Source organism: Numenius arquata, chromosome 5 (assembly GCF_964106895.1).
Source record: "Numenius arquata chromosome 5, bNumArq3.hap1.1, whole genome shotgun sequence".
In the NCBI taxonomy this organism is placed as follows: Eukaryota; Metazoa; Chordata; class Aves; order Charadriiformes; family Scolopacidae; genus Numenius; species Numenius arquata.
The window spans coordinates 31047-55679 of record NC_133580.1 but is presented as its reverse complement, the minus strand read 5'-3'; the positions used below and the strand labels follow the sequence as shown (position 1 = coordinate 55679).

Here is a 24633-nt window from a genome sequence, read left to right as displayed (position 1 = left end):
GACAGGTGGCTCCTGACTCTTGCCTGATGGGTGCTGAGTCCGCCGCAGCACCCACATGGCCCTGCCCTGACCAAAGGGGTCCCCAGGGCAAGGGGTGCCGGGGTGGCCAGGAGCCCACCGCACCCACACACTGCCGGTGTGTGTGTGTGTGCGTTTGTGCATACGTCTGTGCCCATACATGTTTGTGTATGTGCCTGTGCATGTGCGTACATGTGTGTGCACATGGTTATGAATGTGCACAGAGAAGTATATGTGTATGTTCTGTGTACGTATGTCTATGCATGTATAGATGTGCGTGTGTGTGTATATGTGGGTATGTACATGTGTGTATAGATGTGGATGTACATATGTGTGCATGTGCATGTGTTCCTGTCTCTGTGTGTGTGTATATGTGTGTGCCTGTACGTGCCGTGTGTGTGTGTGCTGTGTACACATCGAAGTGCAAGGGTGTGTGTGCACAGACGTGCATGGATGCGTGTGTGTCCAGATGGGTCTGCCGGGCTGTGCCCGTGTGCCCATGCAGGCAGGTGTGCGTGTGCAGGTGTGCACAGAGCTACGTGTGCACAGCGCTATGTGTGCACGTGTGCGTGTCCGTGCCTCTGTCCGTGTGCAGGTCTGTGTGTCTGCTCAGGCACCCACACCAGCAGCGTGTCCGTGTGTCCATCCATGTGCACACACCGGCACTCCTGTCCATGTGTGTGTCTGCACAAACCCACGCCCGGGCGCGTCTGGCCGCGTCCCCGTGTCCGGCCGCAGCGCTGCGCGGCCTCCGCCCGGCAGGGGGAGCTGTCCGCCGCCCTCCCGCCATGTCGTGTCCCCCCGCGTCCGCCATGGCGGCGGGTCCTGGCCGCTCGGTACTGAGCCCCACGGGCAGGAGCAGGGGCCGGAGCCGCTGCCGCCGGCGGAGATCGCGGGGCAGCGCGGCTGAGAAGGCGTCTTTGAAGGTGTCGCGGTGCTCGGGGCAGCGCTGCGAGGGACAGCGAGTGGTAGGCACCGCGGGGCGGGGGCGCTGCCAGGACCCGGGGCGGGGCGGGGCGGGGCGGTGCCCGCAGTGCCGGTGCCCGCAGTGCCGGTGCCCGCAGTGCCGGTGCCCGCCGCGCCGGTGTCCGCAACCGCCGGCGCCATGCGCAGCCGGAGCAACTCGGGCGTGCGGCTGGACGGGTACGCGCGGTTGGTGCAGCAGACCATCCTCCGGCACCAGGTGCGGGGCCTGCCGAGGGGCGGGGGGGGCAGGATCCGCCTCGCCGCGGGCCCCGGTGCGCACCGCCGGGCCCGGGGGAGCCGCCGGCCGGGCCGGGCGGAGTTAACCGGGAAGGGGGGCCGCGGCCCCTCGGTGTGTCTCCCCTCGGTAGGACGCGGTGACGGGCCTGCTCCCTGCCAGCGCCGACCACCGGGATGCCTGGGTCCGGGACAACGTCTACAGTATCCTGGCCGTCTGGGGGCTGGGCCTGGCTTACCGCAAAAACGCCGACCGCGACGAGGACAAGGCCAAGGCCTACGAGCTGGAGCAGGTAGGAGGGAGCCGGCGGGAGGGAGGGTGGTACCGGGGAGCTGGCTGGTTCGCTTTTGGCACAGCCCAGCCCTGGGACCAAAAGGCGATGGGAGACTGTGCAGTGAGGACGGGGACAGGGCTGTCCCCAGGCACAGAGGGCAATAGGAAGGGATGTCAGAGTCTGCTCTGCCCAGAGCCGAGCTGGAGACCCCAGCCCTCTGGCACCGGGGTGATCTGGGGACGCAGCCCTTCTCCCAGGGGCTGGGGACCTGCATCCTGCAGCCATGCCCTCCCTCCCCTGCACGGCACAGCAGCTCGGCCTTGATGGCAGGCCAAGAAATCTTGCTTTCCTCTGCTGTCGCCTAGAGAGTAAGGGCCATGGAAATGTGAGCAGGGGCTCCAGTTACAGATGCCGGAGCCCTGCAAAGGTCAGGGGCCAGCTGATATCCTGAGTCAGGGCTTCTCTTGGCTGTGTGGGGATTAACAAGGCTGTTTTCCTTGTTCCTGCAGAGCGTGGTGAAGCTGATGCGAGGGCTGCTTCAGTGCATGATGAGACAGGTAGGGGCTGGGAAGTGCCTCCGAGAGTTTTGAGTGATCTCCCCAAGGGAGGGCCCCTTCCAGTGAGGCTTGAAATAAGCTCTGACTTGGCATCTGTCCCTGGTGTGATGGAAGTCCCAGTGCTGTGGGCTGGTGGCCAGCGGAGCCTTTGCCAGCTGCTCCCTGTCTTGTGGTCTGGCTGGCACTGGGACTCCACAGCCCTTCTCCCTGAGGGCGTTTGGGTTGACCCTTTTCTCTCCACACGGTTCAGCTGTAGCTGTGGGCCCTCCATGGCTGCAGCCCTGAGCGCGCGAGGGTGGCACTTGAGCCTGCATTCGCTGCTTTTCTGCGTGTAGGGGGTCAGCCGGGGGCCTGTAGGGTTTCTGCCCTGCCAGGCATGGCTCCACATGCTGGGCTAAAAGCATGGGGCAGCCCTTGGCTGCCAGACCTCTCTGGAGACAGGGTTTGATAAACCCCTGCATCTCCTTGTCCTTCTCGAGGTTGACAAAGTGGAGGCGTTCAAGTACAGCCAGAGCACCAGGGACTGCCTGCATGCCAAGTACAACACCCACACCTGTGCCACCGTGGTGGGGGACCACGAGTGGGGTCACCTACAGATGGATGCCACCTCCCTCTACCTGCTCATGCTGGCACAAATGACAGCCTCAGGTGATGCTGTTGGGGCACTTGATCAGCTTTGAGTGTGCTGGTCTCCAGGGCTCTCCAAGTTCTCAGTCTGGGTGGCAGACTGCTTGATGGCCTCCCAGACCTCCCTGATTTCTTATGCTCACAGCACCCGAGGTAGATTTGCACCCCTCCATGTCCCTCTCTCTAAGAGCACCCATTTGCCTGAAGCTGCAGCGCTGCCTTGGGTGGGTGGGAGTGGAGATGGGAGGATGTGGCTCCCGTGGGGCAGGCGTGCAGTGAGGAGGAGGGGTCCAGCTGGGGTTACTGCAGCCTCTTCCTAGAGATGCCTGTGGACTCAGAGTGATGAATGTAAATTCCTCCCCCTGCTTCAGGCCTCCACATAATTCACAGCCTGGATGAAGTCAACTTTATCCAGAACCTAGTGTTCTACATCGAAGCAGCCTACAAAACTGCGGTGGGTAGCCTGTGCTGGGGAAGGGGAGCATACCCTGGGGGTGCAGGTGGTGGGCTGGTGTCTGGGGGCAGCGGTGGGTCCCTCCTGAGCCCCAGTGGGCACAACCCCACGGTGTCTGCTGGGAGCACCACCAAAGGGTGGGATTCGAAGGGTTTCTGGGTGTGCTGTGAACTGCTGCCTGCTCCAACGTGGCACTGCCTCTGCGCAGGACTTCGGAATATGGGAGCGTGGGGACAAGACAAACCAGGGCATCACCGAGTTGAACGCTAGCTCTGTCGGCATGGCTAAGGTGAGCCAGGGAGAGGTGCTGGGCAAGCACCAGTGGCCCTGTGCTGCTTTTTTACAGGGAAGGCTGGGTATGTTGAACTATTGAGGCTGAGTGCCCCATGCAGTGATACGTTCCTGGGGAGGAAAACTTTTCCCCTTCTGAGCTGGGATAAAACTGTGCCACTCTTGCCTGAGTTTTGCCTGAATGGGGAGTGAGAAATTACTTGGGGTATGTGGCAGAAGTATCCAGGGTCCTGTTGATGTCTGGCTACCTGTGACTTTGGAGATGTGGTCACATTCTGATCAGGGGTGTGTTCTGCAGCCACAGCAGGGTTTAAATTTATTTAAATTTAATGTTACACAGAGTGGCTGGCATGGGGGGAGGGCTCTTAGAGATGAGCAGTGTGGTGGAGGACTTGCTGCTTTGAGTCTTGCCCTGCTTGCAGGCTGCCCTGGAGGCACTGGATGAGCTGGATCTCTTTGGAGCAAAGGGAGGCCCGCAGTCGGTGATACGGGTGCTGTCGGATGAGGTGCAGCACTGCCAGGTGAGACCTGCACAGGCTTTACACTGTTGCAGGATGAACTGTGATCTGCTGGGTTTGCAGTGTGAACAATGCCCAGCCTGGCAACCTAACCACCCTCCCTCCCCTTTGCCCAGTCCATCCTCCACTCGATGCTGCCCAGGGCCTCCACATCCAAGGAGGTGGACGCCAGCGTGCTCTCTGTCATCTCCTACCCGGCATTTGCTGTGGAGGACAGCGAGCTGGTGGAAATCACCAAGCAAGAGATCATCACGAAGCTGCAGGTGAGTGGCTCTGCCCTTGTCTCGCCTTTCCCGGGAGACAGCTGCAGGTCAAACTGTTGTAGCCCTTCTCTCCCCAAAAACGTGTTCAGGAAGGGGGTGCTGGGGCATGTCCTCTCCCAGTCTCGGTGTCCTGTGTGCTGTGGCCCTAGGCTGTGATCATGGTGCCTGAGCACTAGGTGAGCAAGTGAGGGGGTATTTGGCTGGAGGACACCACCCCCCTATACGTCTGCATTGAAGGCACAAGGTATCTCATGCTGTGCTTCCTGCTCAGCGCCTCTTTCCCTCCCTTCCAGGGGCGCTATGGATGCTGCCGCTTCCTCCGGGATGGGTACAGGACCCCCAAAGAGGTGAGTGTCCCCAGCCCAGCTGCCTGCCAGAACTTGAGTGCCAAGCAGTAGCTCCCCCAGGTGCAGTGCAAAGGCTGTGGTGGGGACTACTGGGGAGATGAGCGCCCTGAATAGCCCCAGGTAGTGTCACAGGTCTGGGCAAGGCTTCTGAAAATGCCAGAGCCCGTTGCAGAGATGGTACACCCCACTAGTGCTCATAGCAGATGGGCAGAGGCTGTCTCTGCCCCCATCTTGGGACCTGGTGGTATGCCTCTTAGGCTGGGGGAAGATGGGACCACTGCCCCGCATGGGCACCCTGCTGAGGTGGGCCCTTTCCCTGGCTCTCCCCGGGCTGCACAAGCCCTGAGCAAGGGTTGGAGGCCTGTGCAGGTGACCGTGCAGTGCTCCTCCCTGACAGCCTTGGCTCTGCGGCAGCACTGGAGGTCACAAAGATACTTCTGCCTCTCCCACCTCAGGAGGCAGCTTGTGTACTGCCATACTTGGCTCTCAGTGGAGCCAGCGGAGACTTTATTCTGCTGCTTTGGGGAGGGAAAATAGGAAACTTTTATAAGCAACAGTCGTATTTGATAACCACAGAACCAGGAGATGGTACTTGGAGGCTCTTAAATCACCACCAGCTGTTGCGCCCATAACCTTTGGGCATGAGCGTCTCTGAATGCTTCTCCTCTGCTGTGCCTCTTCAGACCTGACCATAATAGGCAGCAGAGCAGCAACATCTCCAGTCCGACTCTCCTAGCGCTCATGAGCTTTGCCAGCGCGCAAAGCCGCGGGTTACGTCTGGGGAGCTGGGAGGCTGGAAAGGGCAGTGCTGCCTGCAGAGGCCCTGCAGCTGACTGGAGTCAAATGGGAGCTTGTGCCCAGAGTGCAGGCACTGCAGGAAACATCTGCTCCCTCTGTCCTTGCTGTCCCCTCTGCCTGACAGCCTGCTAAGGCCAGCTCTCTTCCTTATCTGTAGCAAAAAGAGTTAAAGCGGTTAGCAGGGAGAGCTGAGCGTAGGTCTCTTGGGGCATTACACCATGCACATCTGTGATGGGAGGATTCAGCAAAGGCGGCTCTCCATCCTGGCCTCATGCCTTGTGACAGGCTCACAGTCACACCACGTGGCTGAGGGACCCTGCTCTCTGTCCCTGCGTGACCAAGCCCTCATACCCCGTTGGGCCAGCCTGGTGATGCTTGAGGCAGCAGGTGCTGAGGGGCTGGGGCAGAGCAGGCAAGGTGGCAGGGACACAGGTGTCCCCAGTGCAGCTAGTGGGACTGTTGTACCAGGCTCTGGGGTGCTCTCCTGGACACTGGGTAGGCTCCCTTTGCCCAGGAAGGGTGAGTCCCTTTGGCATCAGTGCCAGGGGGCTTGGGAGGGCATGTTTGATGGAAAGGACACAGCCTGGAGGTGAAACTGCTTTTGGCTCTGTCTCAGCCATCATCTGCAGAGGAGGACTGGGAGGGCATTTGAGTCTGGGGTCTTGGGGGGAGTAGGAGCCCTGTCAGTTTGAGAGGATCCTGCCACCCACCACTTGCCTTGCTGTTACGCCCTCCCTGCAGGACCCCAACCGCCTCTACTACGAACCTGCTGAGCTGAAGCTGTTTGAGAACATCGAGTGTGAGTGGCCTCTCTTCTGGGCGTACTTGATCATCGATGGGATTTTCAGTGGAAACATGGAGCAGGTAAGGGAGGCAGCACCTGCTGGGCTGGTGGAAAGAAGTCCCTGGCAAGGGAGGTGTAGGGGGGAAGGATGCAAGGAGCCATTACCGGGGGCAGATTCCCTCCCTTCTGTCCTCAGGTGCAGGAGTACCGGGAAGCCCTTGAGGGGGTTCTTATCAAGGGGAAGAATGGGGTGCGCCTCATGCCGGAGCTGTACAGCGTCCCGCCGGATAAGGTGAGTGATCCTGGGCTACGATAGGAGTGGGAATGTCTCATTACCAGATAATTAGGTTTTAATTGCTTATTAAATCATTAGTAAAGCAGCACATGTAGTGCGTGGAAACCCTGTGTGAAAAAAGTGTGGATTGGAGCTGTTATAAAACCATGTTGTATAAAAAAATAAACTGCTTTTTTTACCCAAGGCATTTCTTGCTCCCATACACAAGGGTGCTTTGCTGACAGTCTGCTGGCCTGGAGGCAGAGTCCTCTGAGAGCTCAGGACACGTAAAGCTGGGCTGAGGAGGTTGTGCTGAGCTCCCGTTCGGTGCTGAGGGTGTTTGTGTGGGCCTGAGCTGGGAGCAACAGCCTCCTGGTGCCCACGTGGTGCAGGAGAGATGCTCTCCCTGCCAGCATCTGAGAGCATTGCCCTGGTGCTCCTGGGGCATGTCAGTCGTTCCCATGGGATGGCCTGTGTTGGGAACGCAAACTCAGTCTGAGCACTTGGTCTGTCGTCTGACATGGGTGCCTGGGGCAATTGTGAGAAGAAGGGAGGAACGTAGCCAGGATGTTTTGGACCCTCTTTGGCAAATGCTTTTGTAGGCTCTTGTGTTAAGCCTTAAACTGCTGGACTTCAAAATGCAATGATGATGCTTCCTTCAGCATCCTGTGTCTGTGGATCCCTCACTGACCTCCTGGCTTGTCTTCCAGGTGGACGAGGAATACAGAAACCCCCACACTGTGGACAGGATACCCATGGGCAAGCTGCCGCTCATGTGGGGGCAGTCCCTCTACATCCTGGGCTGCCTAATGGCCGAGGTATGGTCACCCCTGGTGATGGGGAGGGCTGTGGGGCCAGGCTCTGAGCTCTGAAAGGGCAAATGCTGCCACCCTGAGCCACCTACCATGAGGAAGTTGTCACCTTCATCCCCCAGGACCTCTTAGAAGTGGGTTGTTTGTAAGCATCACCCATTCTGCCCTGCCCATGGAATGTTCATCTCCTCATATCTCTCTTTCCTCAGGGATTTCTAGCTCCTGGTGAAATAGATCCGCTCAACCGCCGTTTTGCGACTGTCCCCAAGCCTGATGTGGTGGTCCAAGGTAAGGGAAAGGGATCGATCTCAAACCCCTGTGCCAGGCAGGCCTGGGGACTCTGCCCATGCGGAATTCACGGGGGTGGCTCTAGGGTGGCTCTGCTTGCTGGTTGGCAGCCAGTGTAACCAGATCTCAGCCCTGGCGAGGTGGGTATAAGATGGGGTGCAAGTCCTTCCACTCCACTCTGTGTTACCCCAGAGAATATCACCTGCTACAGCCTCCTCTGCAGAGAAGTTGAAAACTGTCTTGTTCTCCTGCCACTCAGCAGGGAATGCTTGGGTGTAAGGAGTGTCAGGAGAAGCAAGGCAGACCTCTGCAGTGAGAACTGGTTCCCAAAGGGACCCCAGGCAGCTGCCTCTACGTGATGTGGCACCTTGTATGTGTCCACAAAGGCCGGGGTAATGCTGTCACCCTTGTGCTCCTGCTGTACTGAGCCTGTCCTCTCTCCTCAGTGTGCATCCTGGCAGAGACGGAGGCGATCAAGGCTGTCCTGAGGAAGGAGGACATTGATGTGGAGACTGTGGCAGAGGTCTACCCCATCCGAGTGCAGCCTGCCCGCATCCTCAGCCACATCTACGCCCGGCTGGGTGAGCTGGGCTCCCTCTCCTGCAGCAAAGGGGGTGCAGAAGGGTCTGTCCCATCCCCTGGTACTCCTGCTTATAGGTGATAATGTCCTGCCCTCCCGCTGCCTGCCGGGCTGGTAAGGGCTCTGCCACTCATTCCTGGGCCTGGTAAAGCTACTCCTGCACCAGGGGAACTGGGGTGGCAGGCAGTGCTGTTCAGAGTGATTCTGAAAGGGATAAAGCTTTGGCATTGCATTTTCACAGTGGGGACAGGCAGAGGCTCTGATCCATGTAGGATGGAGCTGGTGTGGGCAGGAGCCAGCTTCTGTTCCTGTACCCGGATCTCCATGGGGGAGGCAAGCGAGACCCCAGTCTGGCGGTCCTTGGTTGAGAGCACCTGTAGCTCAGGTGGGACGACTGTTGTTGGAGGGTTGCCAGGGCTGAGTGTGAGGGGAAGGTGTGCTCCAGAGCTCTGCACACTCGTTCCCTGACACTGCAACCCTTTGGGCATGGGGCTTGTTGTGCAGGAGCTGGAGATCCAGCCTGGGCCAAAGGAGAAACCTGACCCACCGCAGGCTGCATGCGCTGGCTAATTTAAGACACCAAAAGGCCAAGTGTGACATGGGCAAAGGGAGCAGGGGAGCAGCGGAGCAGCCTGGCAGCTGCCAGGGCTGACATCATCAAGGGGCAATGCTGCTGCTGCACTGTCCTGGGCTCTGGGAGTAATCCAGGAGCAATGGGAATGATAGAGCTGTCAGCTTTGCAGGGCCAGCCCTGTGCAGGGGGGATCCCCCGGCCCTGCCCCGGCTTCTGACACCCACAAAGACCTGGAGGTGTGGCATGTTGCGGAGGTCAGGACAGGCTGTATGTCCCTGTTTCAGCAGGAGTTCCTGGGGAGGGCCTGGGTGTCTCTAGCCCCCTGGGCAGGTCTGGGGGACAGATTGTCACTGTCCCCTAGAGCCGTGCCAGCTCAACACAGGCTTCTGGGGTACCCCGACCATAAACCAGCCTTTTCCTGCTGCGTGGTAGCGCTGGGGCCTGTCTCTCATTGCTGCTGCGTCCCCTTTCGTGAGGGGGCTTACACTGAAACCTCCTCTTCCTGTCCCCCTAGGCCGCAACAAGCAGATGTGCCTGACAGGTCGGCCCTACCGGCACATGGGTGTCCTCGGGACCTCCAAGCTCTACAAAATCAGGAAGAGCATCTTTACCTTTACCCCACAGGTGAGTGGCATTGCACAGGCTCGTTCCCAGCTGTTCTGCAGTCTGGAACTGGGCAGGAGGTTTCTCCACTGTCTTGAGCACTCGAGTTATTCTCTCTCATAACTCGAGAATAACTGGAGTTATTCTCAGAGGGTTCACCCTCTGAACAGCCTGGGAGGACAGAGCAGCCCCAGCTCCGTGGCGTGAAGCAGAAGAGTTGGTGGTCCTGGCGGTGTGCGTGCTGGGAGGAGATGGTTTCAGCCTTCTGGTGATCAGTGTTGGGTGAAAATCTCTTAGCTTACCATGACAAGGACATCAGGAGGAGGCTGATGGCAGGATAGGAACCCCTCTGTTCAGCATGGTGCGGGGATGAGCAGGGTTGTGAGAATTATGGGAAGCCCGTATTTGCTTGGGATAGGCACAGCATGGACCAGCTGTGTGGGGCCTGGCTGATGTTGTAGTGTTATCTCCTCATAGTTGTTGGTGGCCAGTAGCTGCCCTGGGGTTGAGGGTCCCTTGCTAGACTGTACTGGCACATACCAGGCGAGGTGGGATGAGCTGTGGGTGCAAAGGAGCATCTCCCCTGGGTGCACTGTCTGGTTGTCCTGGATGAGTGCCTGCAGGAAGGTGTGGGTGGCACTAAAGGAACCTGGTGGCTGCAGGATGGGCTGCTCACGTCTCCTGCTGTCCTTGCAGTTCATAGACCAGCAGCAGTTCTACCTGGCTCTCGACAACAAGATGATTGTGGAAATGCTGAGGACGGACCTCTCGTATCTCTGCAGCCGCTGGAGGATGACCGGGCAGCCAACCATCACCTTCCCCATCTCCCACACCATGCTCGGTATAGATCCTCCAGCCTCGCAAGGCATTTGGCTAGAGCAGCCTCTGCGGGAGGAAGGGGGTGGGCACATATGGGACTGTCTTGGTAATGGGGACACGGTGGGACTGGAACAGCCAGTAATGTCCTGCAAAGAGCTTACTGCTCAAAGGAGCCACATTGAGTTGGCAGCTGTCCTGGCAGCTACTGGGGCTGTCTGCCAAGCACTAGTGCCTGCAGCCCAAGGGGTGTTTGCTGCCATGGAGGTATTCAGTCTCTGGGCAGCTAGGCTTTTTGGGAGGCCTTTTGGGAGTAGGACCGAAAATATAATCCCCCTCTAAAAGTGTTCTTGGGGCTTTTCATGCATCTTGACTCTTCACTAAGACTGGTGAGACCTGCTTTCCTAGAAACAGGGAGGGGAGAACAGCAAACCGGAAAGAGCAGAGAGCTGCGCAATGGTGCAGAGCAGAACTGGCTTCTCTGAAGCAAAATAGGCTTCTCTGGAGCTGCTCACAGCTTCCCTATGAGCTTGGTGCAGGGAAGGGGCTCTGTGTTGCTTTGAGGCCTTTTTGGCTCTCCTTGTGTACTTGAAATTCCCTTACTGTCCCGAGCATGCCCTCTGCTGTGGTGTCTTTGCCCTTGACAGCAGCACCCCCTCTGCTGCCTCATGTGAAAGCCAGGGACAGAGCAGAGGGCTGTTGGGGTCCTGCTTTCTGCTACTGTCAGCTTCAGCCCAAGGTGAAATCTCTGGAGCCTGGCGTGCATCTTGGCCTGCCTTTGCTGGAATCCAGCCTGGACAGTCCTGAATTTCCCTTTTTGGGTGGTGCTTTTGGTACAAAGCCTGGCTGTGCTCCCCAAAACAAGGGTTTGGCTGATGCCATAGTGCTTTTCGTGTCTGAATGCCCACCTGGCCCTGTGTTACCTTCTGGGAACCTGACTGCCTGTGTCTCTGTCCCCAACAGATGAAACCGGCAGCAGCGTGCACCCCACAGTGCTGGCAACGCTGCGGAAGCTGCAGGACGGCTATTTCGGTGGTGCAAGGTGAGTGCAGCTTCCTGCGCTGCAGGAGCAGAGGGGGCCCATGAGGGTACCTGCTGGTCCTGAGTATCAGCTGTTGGGGAACAAGCTGTGGAGGATACATTGGGGTGTGCTAGGCTGTAAGTGCACCCAGGGGCTACAATCCCAACAGAGGAGATGCAAGAGAGGGCATATCTCTTCATGCCATTAAACTTATGGCTGCAGGATCCCTCTAATAGCTTTTGGGCAGCCCTTCCATGTCCACCTGCAGCTGGAGGAGTTGCAGGCAGCTAAAGCAGGCACTGGGGCCTGTGTATACTCCTTGGCGAGTGCATCTCAGCCTGCCCTGGATCCAGGAGGCAAAGCCAAGGGTATTGCCTCCCCCTTCCTCTCTGTGTGACCTCCCCTCCTCTTGCCCAGGATCCAGACGGGTAAGTTGTCGGAGTTCCTGACAACGTCGTGCCGAACGCACCTCAGCTTTATGGACCCTGGGCCAGAGGGTAAGGTCTTTACCAAGAGTTACGAGCTCAGCATTGACAGCTTTGAGGAGCTAGACGCCGAGGAGTGGCTGCATGGCTTGCAGATAGCAGAGGATGGTAAGGGGGAACAGGCCGGTCACTTCTGTGGCATGGCAAATGCCAAACTCACCCGTAAACCCGTAACACCCAACCTCCCTGCCAGTATCTGATGCTGTGTTCTTCATACACTTGGGTTTTCACCATGTGTCTGTTCCCATCCGACCCTCCATCAATTAACCTTGTCTGGGTGATGCTCATGGTGACACCGGTGGGGTGGGACTGGGTGAATTGATGCAGCTGTTGCAGCCTCCTGGCCAGAGGGGTTTCCCAGCCAGATGGGGCTGAGGTGGGTGGATGTGGCCATGGAGAGCGTGGAGGACGCTCTGGAATGAGCTGCTCTGACCTTTGTAGGCTGTTGTGTGGGAAAGAGACAAAGGCTCAGCAGCCTGCCTCGCTTGGGAGATTTGGCTGAGGATCTTTGGTGCACAAGTGTCAGTGCAGAGAGTGATGGCACAGTGCCCGAGATGGTGGGGAAGAGCCACTGCGTCCCCAAGCAATCTCTAAGTGTTTGCCTGAAGCCTTTGACCCTCTCTGGGCAGAGCTGCTCCAGTGGGTGCCAAATTGAGGCCTTCCTGCTGTGGACAGGGTGCCTGAGAGGGCCTTGGCCCATCACAGCATGATGGACCCACCTTGTCCTGAGACCATTTTGCTGCTCCCCTTGCAAGCACATCTGGGTACAGCCTTCTCCTGCGTGACCTAGCGTTGGTCATCTTCCGAGCCTTCCCATCAGTCTGCTCTGCCTCTGCTGCTCCTGTAGCCAATGTTTGCACTGCTGTGACTCTGAATACTTAGTTCTCTCACCTTCCTCTCACTTTGCCTGCGGTCTCCTTGCAGGCTGCACCTGGGCTTCCTCAAGGTGTCTGCTTCCGCCCAGCCCTGATGGGAGACAGGGTCTGCCTGGCCTCTCTACAGCAGCTAGAAGATACTCAATTTTAAGTTTTTCCTGTGATCAGATGCTGCAGCCAGGCAGGATAATGTTCTCAAGCCTGATGTCTGGGGGACTCCTCCGGCCAAGCCTGCAGGCGCTGGCACAAGGCATCCCCACCATGTGTGGAAAGGGGGTGCTGTGCTGTCGGCCTCGGCTACAGTCAGCAGCTCACCTCCTGGGGCAGACGCACCCTTGCCTCTCTGCCAGCTGGAGAGCAGCAAGGCTTTGCCCTTGCCCACTGGCTGGAAGTGCATTGGCACTGCATTGTAGTGCATTGCCTTGGCATGGGGCATCTACCGCCCAGGGCATCCCACTCACTGCTGGGCAGCGCTGTTATCTCCCGGTTGAGCAGAGACCTCTCCAGCCACCCTCCTCCATCAGCAGTTAGTGAGTGGTGGCTCTGGCACCCCTCGTGTTGCATTGGGAGCAATAAGAGCTGCTGGAGGTGGGGCAAAAAGCAAGGCAGGAGCCATAACTCCACCTCTGACTCCTAATTAGAAGTGACTGGTAATTTCTAGTTAGAAGTAACTGTTGCAGAACCCACCCTGCCTTGCTCCCATGCTGGACTGGCTCTTGCTGTGCTGGGGTGCTCCTGAGTGGTCTCTGCTTGGACAGGCTGCCCCTGGCTGTGCCTCCCCTTCTTTCCCGGAGGGACAGAGCGCAAGGGTTTCTCCATGGGGTTTGAGCAGACCCTGCTGTCCTTGTGCAGGCTTGGACCAGACATGCCACAGCCCCATCACTTCCTTTGTGCAGGCGGAACTCGGAGGGAGCCCCAGTTTAGCCCCAGCTGGCAGCCAGTGTCCCAGGCACTGGAGTAGTTCAGGAACAGGGGTGCCACGGCCACCATGCTTTGTGAGCCTGGCTGCTGGTGCTGGCTGGCTGGCTGCCAGCACTAGTCCCGCATTGTTGCTTTGTGCAGCCAGCAAAGCTTTGCCCTTGCCGAGGCACAGCTGGGGAGCTCTCCAGGGCCTGGGGGTGCCCCAGCACAAAGCAGCTGAACCCGTTCTTCTTCTGCCTCCCCTTCCAGCGGACACCTACGATGAGGTTGCTCAGTACTTGGACCACCTGCTGCAGCGCACAGCTCCCCAGTCGAACCTGCCTCCCACCGCCCAGCGGGGAGGGCTGAGCCGCTTTCGGGCTGCTGTCCACACCACCCGTGACCTCATGTCCCTGGCGTCCAAGGCCAAGGACCTTCATGTCCAGAGTGAGTAGCTCCAGCACCCTCAGCACCTTTGCTCAAGCCCTGGGGTGAGGCCGAGGTGCTTTGGGAGCTTTCCTAGCTGTGCGATGCTGGGGCCCCAGGGGACTGTGCCATGGACTGCAGAGCAACCCATGTCCATCATGTTAGTGCTGGCCGTGGAATATCTTGGAGTTGGTGCTTGTGCAGTCCTCATGAAAACTGCTGAGCAATAAGGGATGGCAGCTCCCCATGGCGTTCCTCTAACCGGGTGGGCAGGGGCTGCTTTTCCTACAGCCGGCTTCATTGCAGGGACCACTGAGGGAGCAGAGTGTCAGATGTGAAGTATTTTGGGGCACAACAGCGGTGGCTGGGGTTGAGGAGTGTGCACCAACGTTGGCTTTCTTTTAGATGTTGGGATGTACGTCCCCAGCAAGATCTTCCAGGCATCCCAGCAGTCAGTTAAGCTGCTGAGTTCACCCCACCAGCACGACATGGATGGCAAGGTGAGCCCTGTCCCTCCCGGACTGGCCAAGCAGGCCATCCTTTCAGCTGGAGCCAGAGGGCCCTTGCAGGGCTGCATAGGGAAGGCTTGGTGTTTGGCGAGGGGGAATATCCATGGGGTGAATGGCCTTGGCTCCATAACCAGACCGCACTTGGTGCGGGGTGCTAGTGGTGCTAACCAGGAGTGTGGGTCTCCATTCTCCCAGAGCCACACACTCTATGCGGAGATGAACCTGCCCCGTGATGAGCATGGTAACGTGGACTGCAAGGCACTAGTGGACCAGCTGCGTATCTGCCCCACGCTGCAGGAGCAGGCAGACATCCTCTACATGCTCCACATCCTCAAGTATGAGACGCTGGCTCAAGTCCTGCTGGCTCAGCCATGCATGCATCCCAACCCACAAAGCCTGGGGGCTGCTGCAGGGTGAGTGGCTGGCTAGAACCCGGCATCTCCCTTACTGCAGGGGGCCTGAGTGGCACACGGGACTTGACAGCGAGCCTGGCCCCACTGTCAAGGAGCTCCTCACAGAGCTGTACGTGCGTGTGGGGGACACGCGCCAGTGGGCACTGATCCGCTACATTTCTGGCATCCTCAAGAAGAAGGTGGAAGCTCTGGATGAGGTAACAGCCAGGCAGCCAGCATCTAGCGGGCTGAGGCCTGTTGGAGGGGAGGCAGCAGAGTGGGCAGGAAAACTATAGCTGCATCAGCTCTGTCTCCCTCTGCCTTGTGCCAAGGCCCCAAACCCTGAGCTGCTGGTGATTCCTGGGGTGACCCTTTCTGTCCTCAGGCCTGCACTGACCTCCTGTCTCACCAGAAGCACTTGACGGTGGGGCTACCCCCGGAGCCACGTGAGAAGACGATCTCTGCGTGAGTGTGGCACCTCTCCCTCCCCAGGTGTGCTAGGCTGGGGCTGGATGTGAGCCTGCTGCTCTGGAGTCTGTGGGCAGGAGCAGCTCTGGGTGGCTGTCCCCAGGCTGTATCGCTGCTCTCTGACTGTACAGACCAGGAGGGAGGCAGGGCTCGCTCTGCTCTCTCTCACCTGCTCTGCCATTCATCCCCTCCCCAGCCCAATCCCCTACGAGGAGCTCGTTCGCCTCATTGATGAAGCCAGTGAGAAGAACCTCAGTGTGTCCATCCTCACCCAGGTGAGGGACCGGGCTGGTGGGGGACACCACAGCTGGGTGTCTGCCTTGGCGAGCAGCAGTGGGATGATCTGCCTCTTCCCCTCCAGGAGATCATGGTGTACTTGGCCATGTACATGCGCACACAGCCTGCACTCTTCGCTGAGATGTTCCGCATCCGTATTGGGCTCATCATCCAGGTGATGGCGACGGAGCTGGCGCACTCCCTGCGCTGCTCAGGTGTGTGCAGCAGGAATGGTGCCCCAGCTGGGGCGGTGCTGCGGTGCCTGGGGCCCTCTCAGCCGGGAAGGAGAAGTGCTGTTAAAAATGGGCAGCTCGGCACCAGGATGAGACCCTGCATGAAAGTGCTGGGGTCTGCACATGGAACTGTTCGCGGGCAGCGCAGGCAGGTGATTTCATGGCAGTTTCTATTCAGGCATGTGTTGGGCTGGCATGGGTCTCTGTTGTAGGCAGTACCTCGCATTAGTGTATGTCCTTGGAGGATGAGCTGCTGTACCAGTGCTTCCCCTGGTAACAGAGCAGGGTGCAGGGTAGAAATGTCCCAGGCGTGCTGTGAAGCAGGGCAGAACCTCCCAACTCTGTTTTCTCCAGCTGGAGAAGCCACCGAGAACCTGATGAATCTCAGCCCGTCAGACATGAAGAGCCTCCTCTACCACATTCTCTCCGGCAAGGAGTTTGGGGTGGAAAGGAGTGGTGAGTCTCTTGGCTGGGTTGCGAGAGCATCTCTGGGCAAAGCTGGGTACTGGTGTGGGGCATGGCCAGCTCCCGGTGTTCCCAGCTGTGGGGGTCGTCCCTGTCTTCCTGCATGTTCAGCACAGTTGCTTCTGCACCGCATTGGTCCAGCGAGAAGCTGTGTTCTTCAGCAGCGTGGTGCTGAGCCAATTTCTGTGGATTGAGCCCAAGTCCTGTGGCTCTTGGGGCTTTGCTTACTTCGGCACTTGGCCCTGTCAGGCCTGAACCGAAGCAGTTCTGTGCTGTGCTCATGGATCTCTGGTGCTGGTTGGGATAGAGGGAAGGGTGTATAGAGGTACCAGTGCCTGAGCAGTGTCCATGCCCTGAGCCATGGTACCCACTCTGGACCTCTCTTCCCCTCCAGTGCGATCAGTTGACTCATCGCTCACCACTGCTGTCTCCATCTGTGAGGTAGGGGCTGTCGGGGCCACGAAGCCTGAGCGTGCTGGCATCGTCAGGCTGAAAAGTGAGATCAAGCAGGTGAGGGCATGGGGTGCAGGCTGTGGCTGCCAGGTTTTGTGGGTGACAAGCAGCTACAGGATGGGCAGGATTGATGGGAGAGCAGGAGGGAGCTCACTCCTGGGCTTTAGAGAGCTTACGGCTGCTTCTAGGAGCTCCTGTTGGCCCCGGTCCTGCCCTGGGGGGGACAACTGGGGTAAATCTGTTAGTGGGGGTGGGGGTTGCTCTGGACATGCAGTATGGGGGCAGCACAGGGGTACTTGAGAAGATGCAGGGGTGGGGAGGACCACGCAGTGTCCCAGGCACGGCTGGTGTCCTGGTGGGCCTCTTCCAGTAGCAGAAACTTCATTTCCTTCTTCTCTTGCAGCAACTGGATAAACGTAGGCAGTCTCTGACTGGGAGTAAGGTGAAGCCACTCTGGTCCTCCTGCAGCCTCAGCTTTTATCCTTCATGCTACATACCAGGGCAGCTCCCGAGCATGCATGAGTCTGAGCTTTCCTAAACAAACCCGCTGAGCGAGCTGCAGAAGCAATTAGCTGGCTTCCCCTCTCGACAGGCTCAGGGTTGCTCTGTTCAGGATGGGGAAGGAGGCTGGCTCCCTGGGAAGAGATCGGCATCGCTTAATATGCGGTGGGGGCCCAGGGCTGGCACTGCCCCACAGCCTTCAGGGAGCTCCCCTCTGAGTGGGACCGGCCGTGTTTGGACTGGCCAGGAGGAAGGCTTCTCTGAAGCTGTGGGTGTATTGGCATTACAACCAGCTGGGAGCTGTGCTCCATAGCTGCTATGGCTAATAGATCCCATTATACCAACAAAAACTTGCTGAGTGGGATGGCATGGGGTTCCCAGTGCCATGACCAGCAGTAGCCCTGGTGGGCAGGTCACTGGTAATCACTGGATCCTGCATGTAGCCTCCCCAGCTATTTCTTCTCTGCGGGAAGAGGCTCTTGCCCAGCTACAAACAACAAGGACCTTTTCTGGTGCCTGGTGTGTGTCCAGGAGGAGTCCTGAGCTCTAGGAGGGGGCCCATCCTCGGAGACAGGGCCTGCGGGGACCAGGCTGATGCAGCGGGTTTATGGCCAACCTGCTGCAGCGTGAAACCTGGCGTCGCAGAGGGACCACATATGTGGCGAGGACGGTTGTCCACAGGCAGCGATCTTGCTGCTGGCCCTCCACTCTGCCCGAGACTAAACCCCTGCCCGTACCAGCAGCCCAGAGAGCAGTAGCAGCCCTGCCCCTGTGCGCTGACTGGCACAAGCTCACTGCTGCCGCAGCACTGGCACATGGGGCCCCGCAGCTGCTCCATGCCCTGGTGGAGTCCTTCCCCTCTGATGCTAATCTGAGAATTTCCACAGCTCGCCTTTCAAAAGTACCTCTCAATCTCCAGCTAACTGCAGCCCCTGGGATAACTGCCCTGTGACCTGAGCTTGGTCCATGTTGCTGCTGCTCTGCTTGCTGTGATGGCTGCCCCGCTCTGGCACAATCTGAGTTTTGTCTCTCATTTTCCTTTAGCCCATCAGTTTACAGTCTGTGGATGCCGACCTGAAGTCCTCTCTGGTAACCTGCGTTTGTTGTCTGTCCTGTTTGGCTGCAGAAAGGAGCTGTGCTCTGGGGGGTGTCACAGTGAGCTGGGGCTGCAGGGTGTGCTTTGCTGGGGACAGGGGGTGGCAGCTCTGCCCTGGGAACCAGGCTGGGCGAGCACAAACTCTTGGGCACCAGCAGGCTGTGTTCTCGTGCGGTATTTACTTTTCAGCAGTCTCTGTTGTCCTTGTTTTGTTTGCCCAGTCTGCTGGGCACTCAGGGCTGCTGGGCAAGGGCTCCTTTTCAAGCATGCTGGAAGACCAGGGCAGTAAGGACAGCCGCCAGGGCCAGTGGCAGCGGAGACGGCGGCTGGATGGGGCCCTGAACCGTGTTCCTGGGGGCTTCTACCAGAAGGTCTGGAAGGTCCTGCAGAAGGTGAGCTGTGTGTCTAGCTGGCTCCTCTCCGTACATGTGAGCCTGTGGTCCCAGGCACCAGCCTTGCCAGGGACACCTTGGGCACCTGGGGCTGGTCCCTGATGTTGTGTAGATACGTGCTTCATGGACAAGGCCTGCAGCTGGCTCTAGAAAGCTGGGGAAGAGCTGGAGCTCCCTTGTAGGCACGTAGGACTGACCTCATACTGTGCTGACCTGTGCAGAGGGGAACTGGGTCTGCTCAGGTGCTTTATATATTAGGCAGGCAGGGGCAGGGCTGGAGCCCCAGCTGAAGCAGCTCCAGGCACAGCTCATCCTTGGCACAGTAAGTCCAGGAGCAGAATCCCTTTCTGTGTGTAATTGCTGGATCCTGCGTGTAGCCTCCCCAGCTATTTCTCTGCGGGAAGAGGCTCCTGCCTGGACCTTTTCTGGTCAAACAACAAGGACCTTTTCTGGTGCCTGGTTTGTGTCCAGGAGGAGTCCTGAGCTCTAGGAGGGGGCCCATCCTCGGAGACAGGGCCTGCGGGGACCAGGCTGATGCAGCGGGTTTATGGCCAACCTGCTGCAGCGTGAAACCTGGCGTCGCAGAGGGACCACATATGTGGCGAGGACGGTTGTCCACAGGCAGCGATCTTGCTGCTGGCCCTCCACTCTGCCTGAGACTAAATCCCTGCCCGTGCCAAACTGATGGGAAAGCCCGTGTGGCTGATGCCAGACTGGTGGGAAAGTAGTGATGCTGTGCAGCGAGTCAGGAGGTGGAGCTGGGGTGTGTGGGCAGCACCCACCAGTGCTCGAGTAGGAGCAAGCTGATGGGCTGGACCTATGTGTCCTCGCACAGTGCTTCTCCAGGCCATAACCATGGTTATTCCTTGTTTTGCAGTGCCATGGCCTCTCCGTGGAGGGCTTTGTTCTCCCCTCTTCAACAACCAGAGAGGTAGGAGGTTTATGTGAAGGGGAAACAGGGCAGGTGGGTTGGTGTTGGGCAGGTGGGTTGGTGTTGGGCACTGGATTGCCCTGGGTGAGTGTCTAGCATAGCACAGGACTTGTGCTGGCAATATGAGGCTCTAGATGCGTTTCCTTCTCCCTCCTCACAGATGACCCCAGGGGAAATGAAGTTTGCTGTGCATGTGGAGTCGGTCCTCAACCGTGTGCCCCAGCCAGAGTACAGGCAGCTGCTGGTGGAGGCTATCTTAGTGCTCACTATGCTGGTGGACATGGAGGTGCACACAATTGGTGGCATCATAGCTGTGGAAAAGATCTTGCAGACAGCCAACGACCTTTTCTACGAGGAGCAGGTAGGGGCCAGGCCTCACGCAGAGGCCACAGACTGCACCCAGGGCTGCTGGCTGCGTTCCTCAAAGCTCTTCAGAGTTCATCCTCTGGAGGGTCCTGCCTGTTGTTCCCGTTGTGTTTATGGGGCACAGCAAAGATGTAGCATCCTCCTGCTGCTCACCATTTGTGTGTCACACTGAGTGCAACAGAGGATGCTGGGGGGTAGAAGCTGGTGAGGGGTCTGCCCTTATTCCTAATGCTGCCTCTCTCCTCCCCTGTCCAGAAAGCCCTGGGTGCCGACGACCACATGCTGGAGAGGGACCCTGTGACAGGCATCTGCAGGCTGCTGTATGACAGTGCTCCGAGCGGCCGGTTTGGCACCATGACCTACCTGTCCAAGTCGGTGGCCATGTACGTGTACGACTTCCTGCCTGCTGACGGCTGCTCCATGCAGTAGCTCTCACAGCTCCTCTCCCCAGTCCGCAGATGCTGCAGGAGGGTTGTTTCATACAGCTTTTAAAGATGGGCATTAGGCTAGTGTGCGGGCAGCCTGCGTGGCCGTCTCTCCTCCCAGTCCTGGCCTCTCAGTGAGTGAGGGCTCTCCCAAAAAGCTCCGCAGGAGGCACACGTGCTAAGCTGACCTGTGCCTGCCTGCAGCCTGCAGAGCGAGGGCTGGCAGGGAAAGGCTGAGCTTTGAAGCCTGTTTGTGTTAGACGTGTCTGCACGGCTCCTCCCGGGCCATTGCCCCCAAAGGGGCCTGTGTTTCAGGGAGGTGGAAAGGGCCCCCTCACCAGGTGTGTGTGCTTTGCACTGCAGCTCAAGCTTTCCCTGCCTTCAGCAGATTTGAGGTTTTTAACCTGTTCTGTGCTGCTTTTTATTCCAAATCCACAGGGTTATACTAGTGTAGGCTGGAGCTCTTGCTCTTCCTGCTGCTAATGGAAAAGCTTGGTTAGGGGAATGCCACCTGAGCCTCTCCCAGCACACCCAAAATCAAAATAGTCCAGCCCAGCCACCACTGTGCTGCTTGGACGCAGGTACCCATCGTGTCTCCCTCAGGGGAGGCGGTGCACAGCTGGGTGGCTGTGGGAGCCAGGAGCATTCCAAGGTGGGAACAGTCCCCTGTTACCACCACACCACACTGTGAGCACAGGGTTTCTGGCTGCCTGAGGGATGCTGGTGGCAGTCCCTCTGTGCCCTCTGCCCTGTCTTTGGCAGTGTCGCTGATGGCTAAGTCGCAGGTTCCTGAGTGGATACGCGTCCTGTGAAGCAGCTCCGAGCTGGCTGCTTGGCTCGGCGTCAGCTGTGCCATCACAGACGTGCTCTTAACACTCAGTTGTGGCCTCTGCTCCAGCTCCCACAGCCTTGCACAGGAGAGGGGTGGCAATTTCAGAGTGAGTCCCGGATCTGCTCTATCCTGCTGGTCAAACCCCGCACAGGATAATGCAGTTGGACTTAACGGGGATCAGGCACACCCATCACAAAGTGGTGGGGGAGTGGGACTATCAAATCATAGAATAGTTTGGGTTGGAAGGGACCTTCAAAGGTCATCTAGTCCAACCCCTCTGCTGTGAGCAGGGACACCTTCCACTAGACCACTTTTCTAGTGGTCGGGCTCAGAGCCCTGTCCAACCTGACCTTAAATGTTTCGAGGCATGGGGTATCTACCACCTCTGTGGGGCAACCTGTGCCGGTGTTTCACCACCCTCAGTGTAAAACATTTCTTCCTTATGCCTAGTCTAAATCTTCCCTCTTTTAGTTTAAAGCCATTACGCCTTGCCCTATCACAACAGGCCCTGCTAAAGTTTGTCCCCATCTTTCCTGGAGCCCGTCCAGGGACTGGAAGGGGCTCTAAGGTTTCCCCGGTGCCTTCTCTTCTCCAGGCTAAACAACCCCAACTCTCTCATCCTGTCCTCACAGCAGAGGGGATCCAGCCCTTGGAGCATCTCTGTGGCCTTCTCTGGCCCCACTCCAACAGGTCCATGTCCCTCTGATGGTGGTGGTCCCAGAGCTGGGGTCTTCCCAGAGCAGAGGGAATCTGCGGAGCGGAGCAGAATCCACACCCCCCCCGGCCCTGCTGGCCACACTGCTGGGGATCCAGCCCAGGATGCGGGGGGCTTTCTGGGCTGTGAGCACACATTGCTGACTCATGTCTAGTTTTTCACTCCCCAGCACCCCTAAGCTCTTCTCCTCAGGGCTGCTCTCTTATCCCTTCAGCCCCAGCCTGTGCTGATAGCGAGGGTTGCCCCGACCCATGTGCAGGAGACTGCACTTGGCCTTGTGAAACCTTATGAGGTTCATAGGGGCCCACTTCTTGAGCCTGTCCAGGTCCCTCTGGATGGCATCCCATCCCTCAGGCATGTCAACTGCACCACTCAGCTTGGTGTCATCCACAAACTTGCTGAGGATGCACTCATCCCACTATGTCATTGATGAAGATATTGAACTGTACCGGTCCCAGGATGGACCTGTGCATTTCCTTGTGGCCCTTTAGTTTGACCAGCAGGTCTCGACTCAGCCATGCCGGTCTCTTGCCCTCCGTTCCTGATTTCTTACATCTGGGGATTGAGATCTGCCAGCTCTGTTCTGCTCCTTTGCCCCTGAGGGCAGTTTCCCAGGGGGTCTGTTGACTGACTCCTTGAAGAGCTGGAATTTTGCTTTCCTGAAAATCAGGGTCCTGACTTTACTCTTCCCCTGATCCATATCCCTTAGGACTGTGAACTCCACCAGTGCATGATCACTGCAGCCCAGGCTGCTTGCAATCTTGATGTCACCGATTAGCTCACTTGTGTTGGTGACCATCAGGTCCAGTGTCGCATCTCCTCTGGTGGGGGTGTCTATCACCGGCCTGAAGAAGTTATCCTCGATACACTCCAGGAGTCTCCTGAATTGCCTACAGCAACAGGCTGAGGGCCCTTACTGGCACCCCGTCCCTCTAACCTCGGTGTGTCGTTCCACAGCTTGTCACGGGTGAGCCTGATATTATCCCACTCCCCTTTCAAGCCCAGTTTAAAGCTCTGTCAATGACCCCCCCTAGCTCATGAGCAGAGACCCTCTTCCCCCTTTCAGAAAGGGCCCAACTGATGCCAGCATGCCTGGCACCGTGCAGGCCATCCCATTATTGAAAAATCCCAAATTGTGGCAATAATACCAGCCACGGAGCCACATATTAATAGTCTGGGTCTGACTGTTTCTTTCAATGTTGTTGTCCATCAACACCACCATTGGAAGAAATAGGAAGACCTAGTCTGTCTGTTCTGAGAGGAAAAACTAACCTGTGCTCCAGATTCCCTTACCAACTGTCCCAAAGCCCTGAAGTCTCTTTTGATCCCCCTTGGACTACGCATTGTGGCTTCTTCGCCACCCACATGGAAGAGCAGTGGTGGGTAATAGTCCAAGGGCTGTATCAGACTAGGAAGTTTCCTAGCGATAGCCTTAATCCAGGCCCCAGGGAGGCAGCAGACTTCCTGAGAGGAGGGTCTGGCTGGCACATTGGACCTTCTGTTCCCTTCAGAAGGGAGTTGGCTACAACTATAATCTGTCTTCTTCCTTGTGGAGGTGGTTGTGGTACAGGGGTCAGCCTTTCTGACCTTGGCAGCACCTCTGGTGAAGATGCACTGTCATCCACATCAACATCCGTACAGTGCCCTTCCACATCCAGAGCCTTGTACCTGTTGTACAGAGGCACCTGGGAAGGTGAGGTGGGCAAGGAGGGTGTTCGCCTGCCACTCCGAGTGTGGACTTGCCTCTATTCGCTCCTCTCTTTTAAGCTGCTGCCTTCAGCTTGGTGGGGGGGAGGATACAGGATCCTCTTGATCTTGGTTTTTTCCTGGTGGCTGTTCCTGTTTCTATCTCAGGGAGGGCAGAACATGGTTCCACCAGTCTATCTCTTTCTCGGACTCCCTGATGCTCCTCAGCCTTTTTACTTCCTCCTGTACCTCTGCCACCAGGCTGAGCAGATCGTCACCCTGGTCACACTTCACACCGCTGTTCCCACAGCTGCCATCTGTCACCAGCGGCAGACTGTGGCACTCCCTGCAGGCCGAGACCTGGGTGGCTGCATGTTTTCATGGGAGCTCTGTCTGGGTTGCCACATGCATTCTGGCGAGTGCTGGGGACATGGCTTTCTGCCTGGTAGGTACCACAGTTGACCTCCTGAGAGGGCGACGGCCCCTGACTGAGCTCACCCCTGGAGCTGGCAGGGTCACTGTCCCCTTCCCAGATGCGCTGCCAAGCTGTGCTCTGGTTGCCTGCTTTGGTCACCATGCTCCTGCTCATTCCCCGGACTGCTTTTATGGGTGTTGGGGAGGCTGTGGCTCTGTGGGCCAAGACCTGCTGCTCCGCTGTGGATCAGGCCAGCTCTGGAGCAGTCCCTCTCGGTGTGTTTTGTGATCTCCTTGTAGCCCCATTAAGCTCCTGTGTTGTCTCAGGGCCACTTCCTGAGGTGGCTGATTACTCTGTTTCCCGCTGATCCTGGTACACCTGGTGAGCCCTGCCCGGTCAGAGGGGGCTGTAGCCCCCGCTCCACTTCTCCCTTCCTCCAGAGAAACCCGGGAGGGAGCTGGTTTGGGAGCCAGAGGGGCTCTGGCCGTGTTTGGGCCTCAAACCAGGACAGCTCCTCTGGAGAGGGGCTGAGGGGCGAGTGCGGGCCTCGGGCCGGTTTTAATGACCGTTGTTACATTTTTAAAGATAATCCACCCCGCGGCCGGTGGGGACCCCCAATAAAACGTCTCGTGTGGCCAGTGTGCGGCCTGCTCTCGTCGCTGGGCGAGTGTGTGTGTGGACTACAGTTCCCG

At 58.0% G+C, this 24633-nt stretch overlaps 1 protein-coding gene across 6 annotated transcripts; it reads left to right on the top strand.

The window, feature by feature from the left end:
• Positions 1 to 1095: 1095 nt before the first annotated feature.
• PHKA1 (phosphorylase kinase regulatory subunit alpha 1) lies at positions 1096 to 24599 on the top strand. Of its 6 annotated transcripts, none has more exons than XM_074147689.1 (33): positions 1096 to 1201; positions 1353 to 1511; positions 2003 to 2050; positions 2530 to 2698; positions 3049 to 3131; positions 3340 to 3420; positions 3845 to 3943; positions 4057 to 4203; positions 4497 to 4550; positions 6090 to 6212; positions 6329 to 6424; positions 7117 to 7224; positions 7428 to 7506; positions 7953 to 8087; positions 9175 to 9284; positions 9960 to 10104; positions 11043 to 11121; positions 11518 to 11597; positions 13631 to 13807; positions 14192 to 14286; positions 14491 to 14630; positions 14749 to 14905; positions 15073 to 15152; positions 15352 to 15430; positions 15517 to 15646; positions 16019 to 16120; positions 16524 to 16639; positions 16986 to 17024; positions 18128 to 18172; positions 18401 to 18571; positions 19449 to 19502; positions 19663 to 19863; positions 20124 to 24599. In XM_074147689.1, the coding sequence occupies exons 1-33, from the start codon at positions 1124 to 1126 to the stop codon at positions 20295 to 20297; spliced, it is 3633 nt and encodes a 1210-aa protein (XP_074003790.1). In that variant the 5' UTR covers positions 1096 to 1123; the 3' UTR covers positions 20298 to 24599. The 6 variants fall into 6 exon arrangements, with proteins under 6 accessions (XP_074003790.1, XP_074003786.1, XP_074003787.1 ...); XM_074147685.1 differs by having other exon boundaries at positions 1124 to 1201; positions 11518 to 11693; XM_074147686.1 differs by having other exon boundaries at positions 1124 to 1201; positions 11518 to 11693; positions 18143 to 18172; positions 20124 to 20694.
• Positions 24600 to 24633: the final 34 nt, after the last annotated feature.

Coding starts and splice junctions, on each gene's coding strand:
- PHKA1 (XM_074147685.1), top strand. CDS start 1,124: ATGCGCAGCCGGAGCAACTCGGGCGTGCGGCTGGACGGGTACGCGCGG. Junction 7,225..7,427: donor TGGGCTGCCTAATGGCCGAG/GTATGGTCACCC, acceptor CTCTTTCCTCAG/GGATTTCTAGCTCCTGGTGA. Junction 19,864..20,123: donor ACCTTTTCTACGAGGAGCAG/GTAGGGGCCAGG, acceptor TCCCCTGTCCAG/AAAGCCCTGGGTGCCGACGA.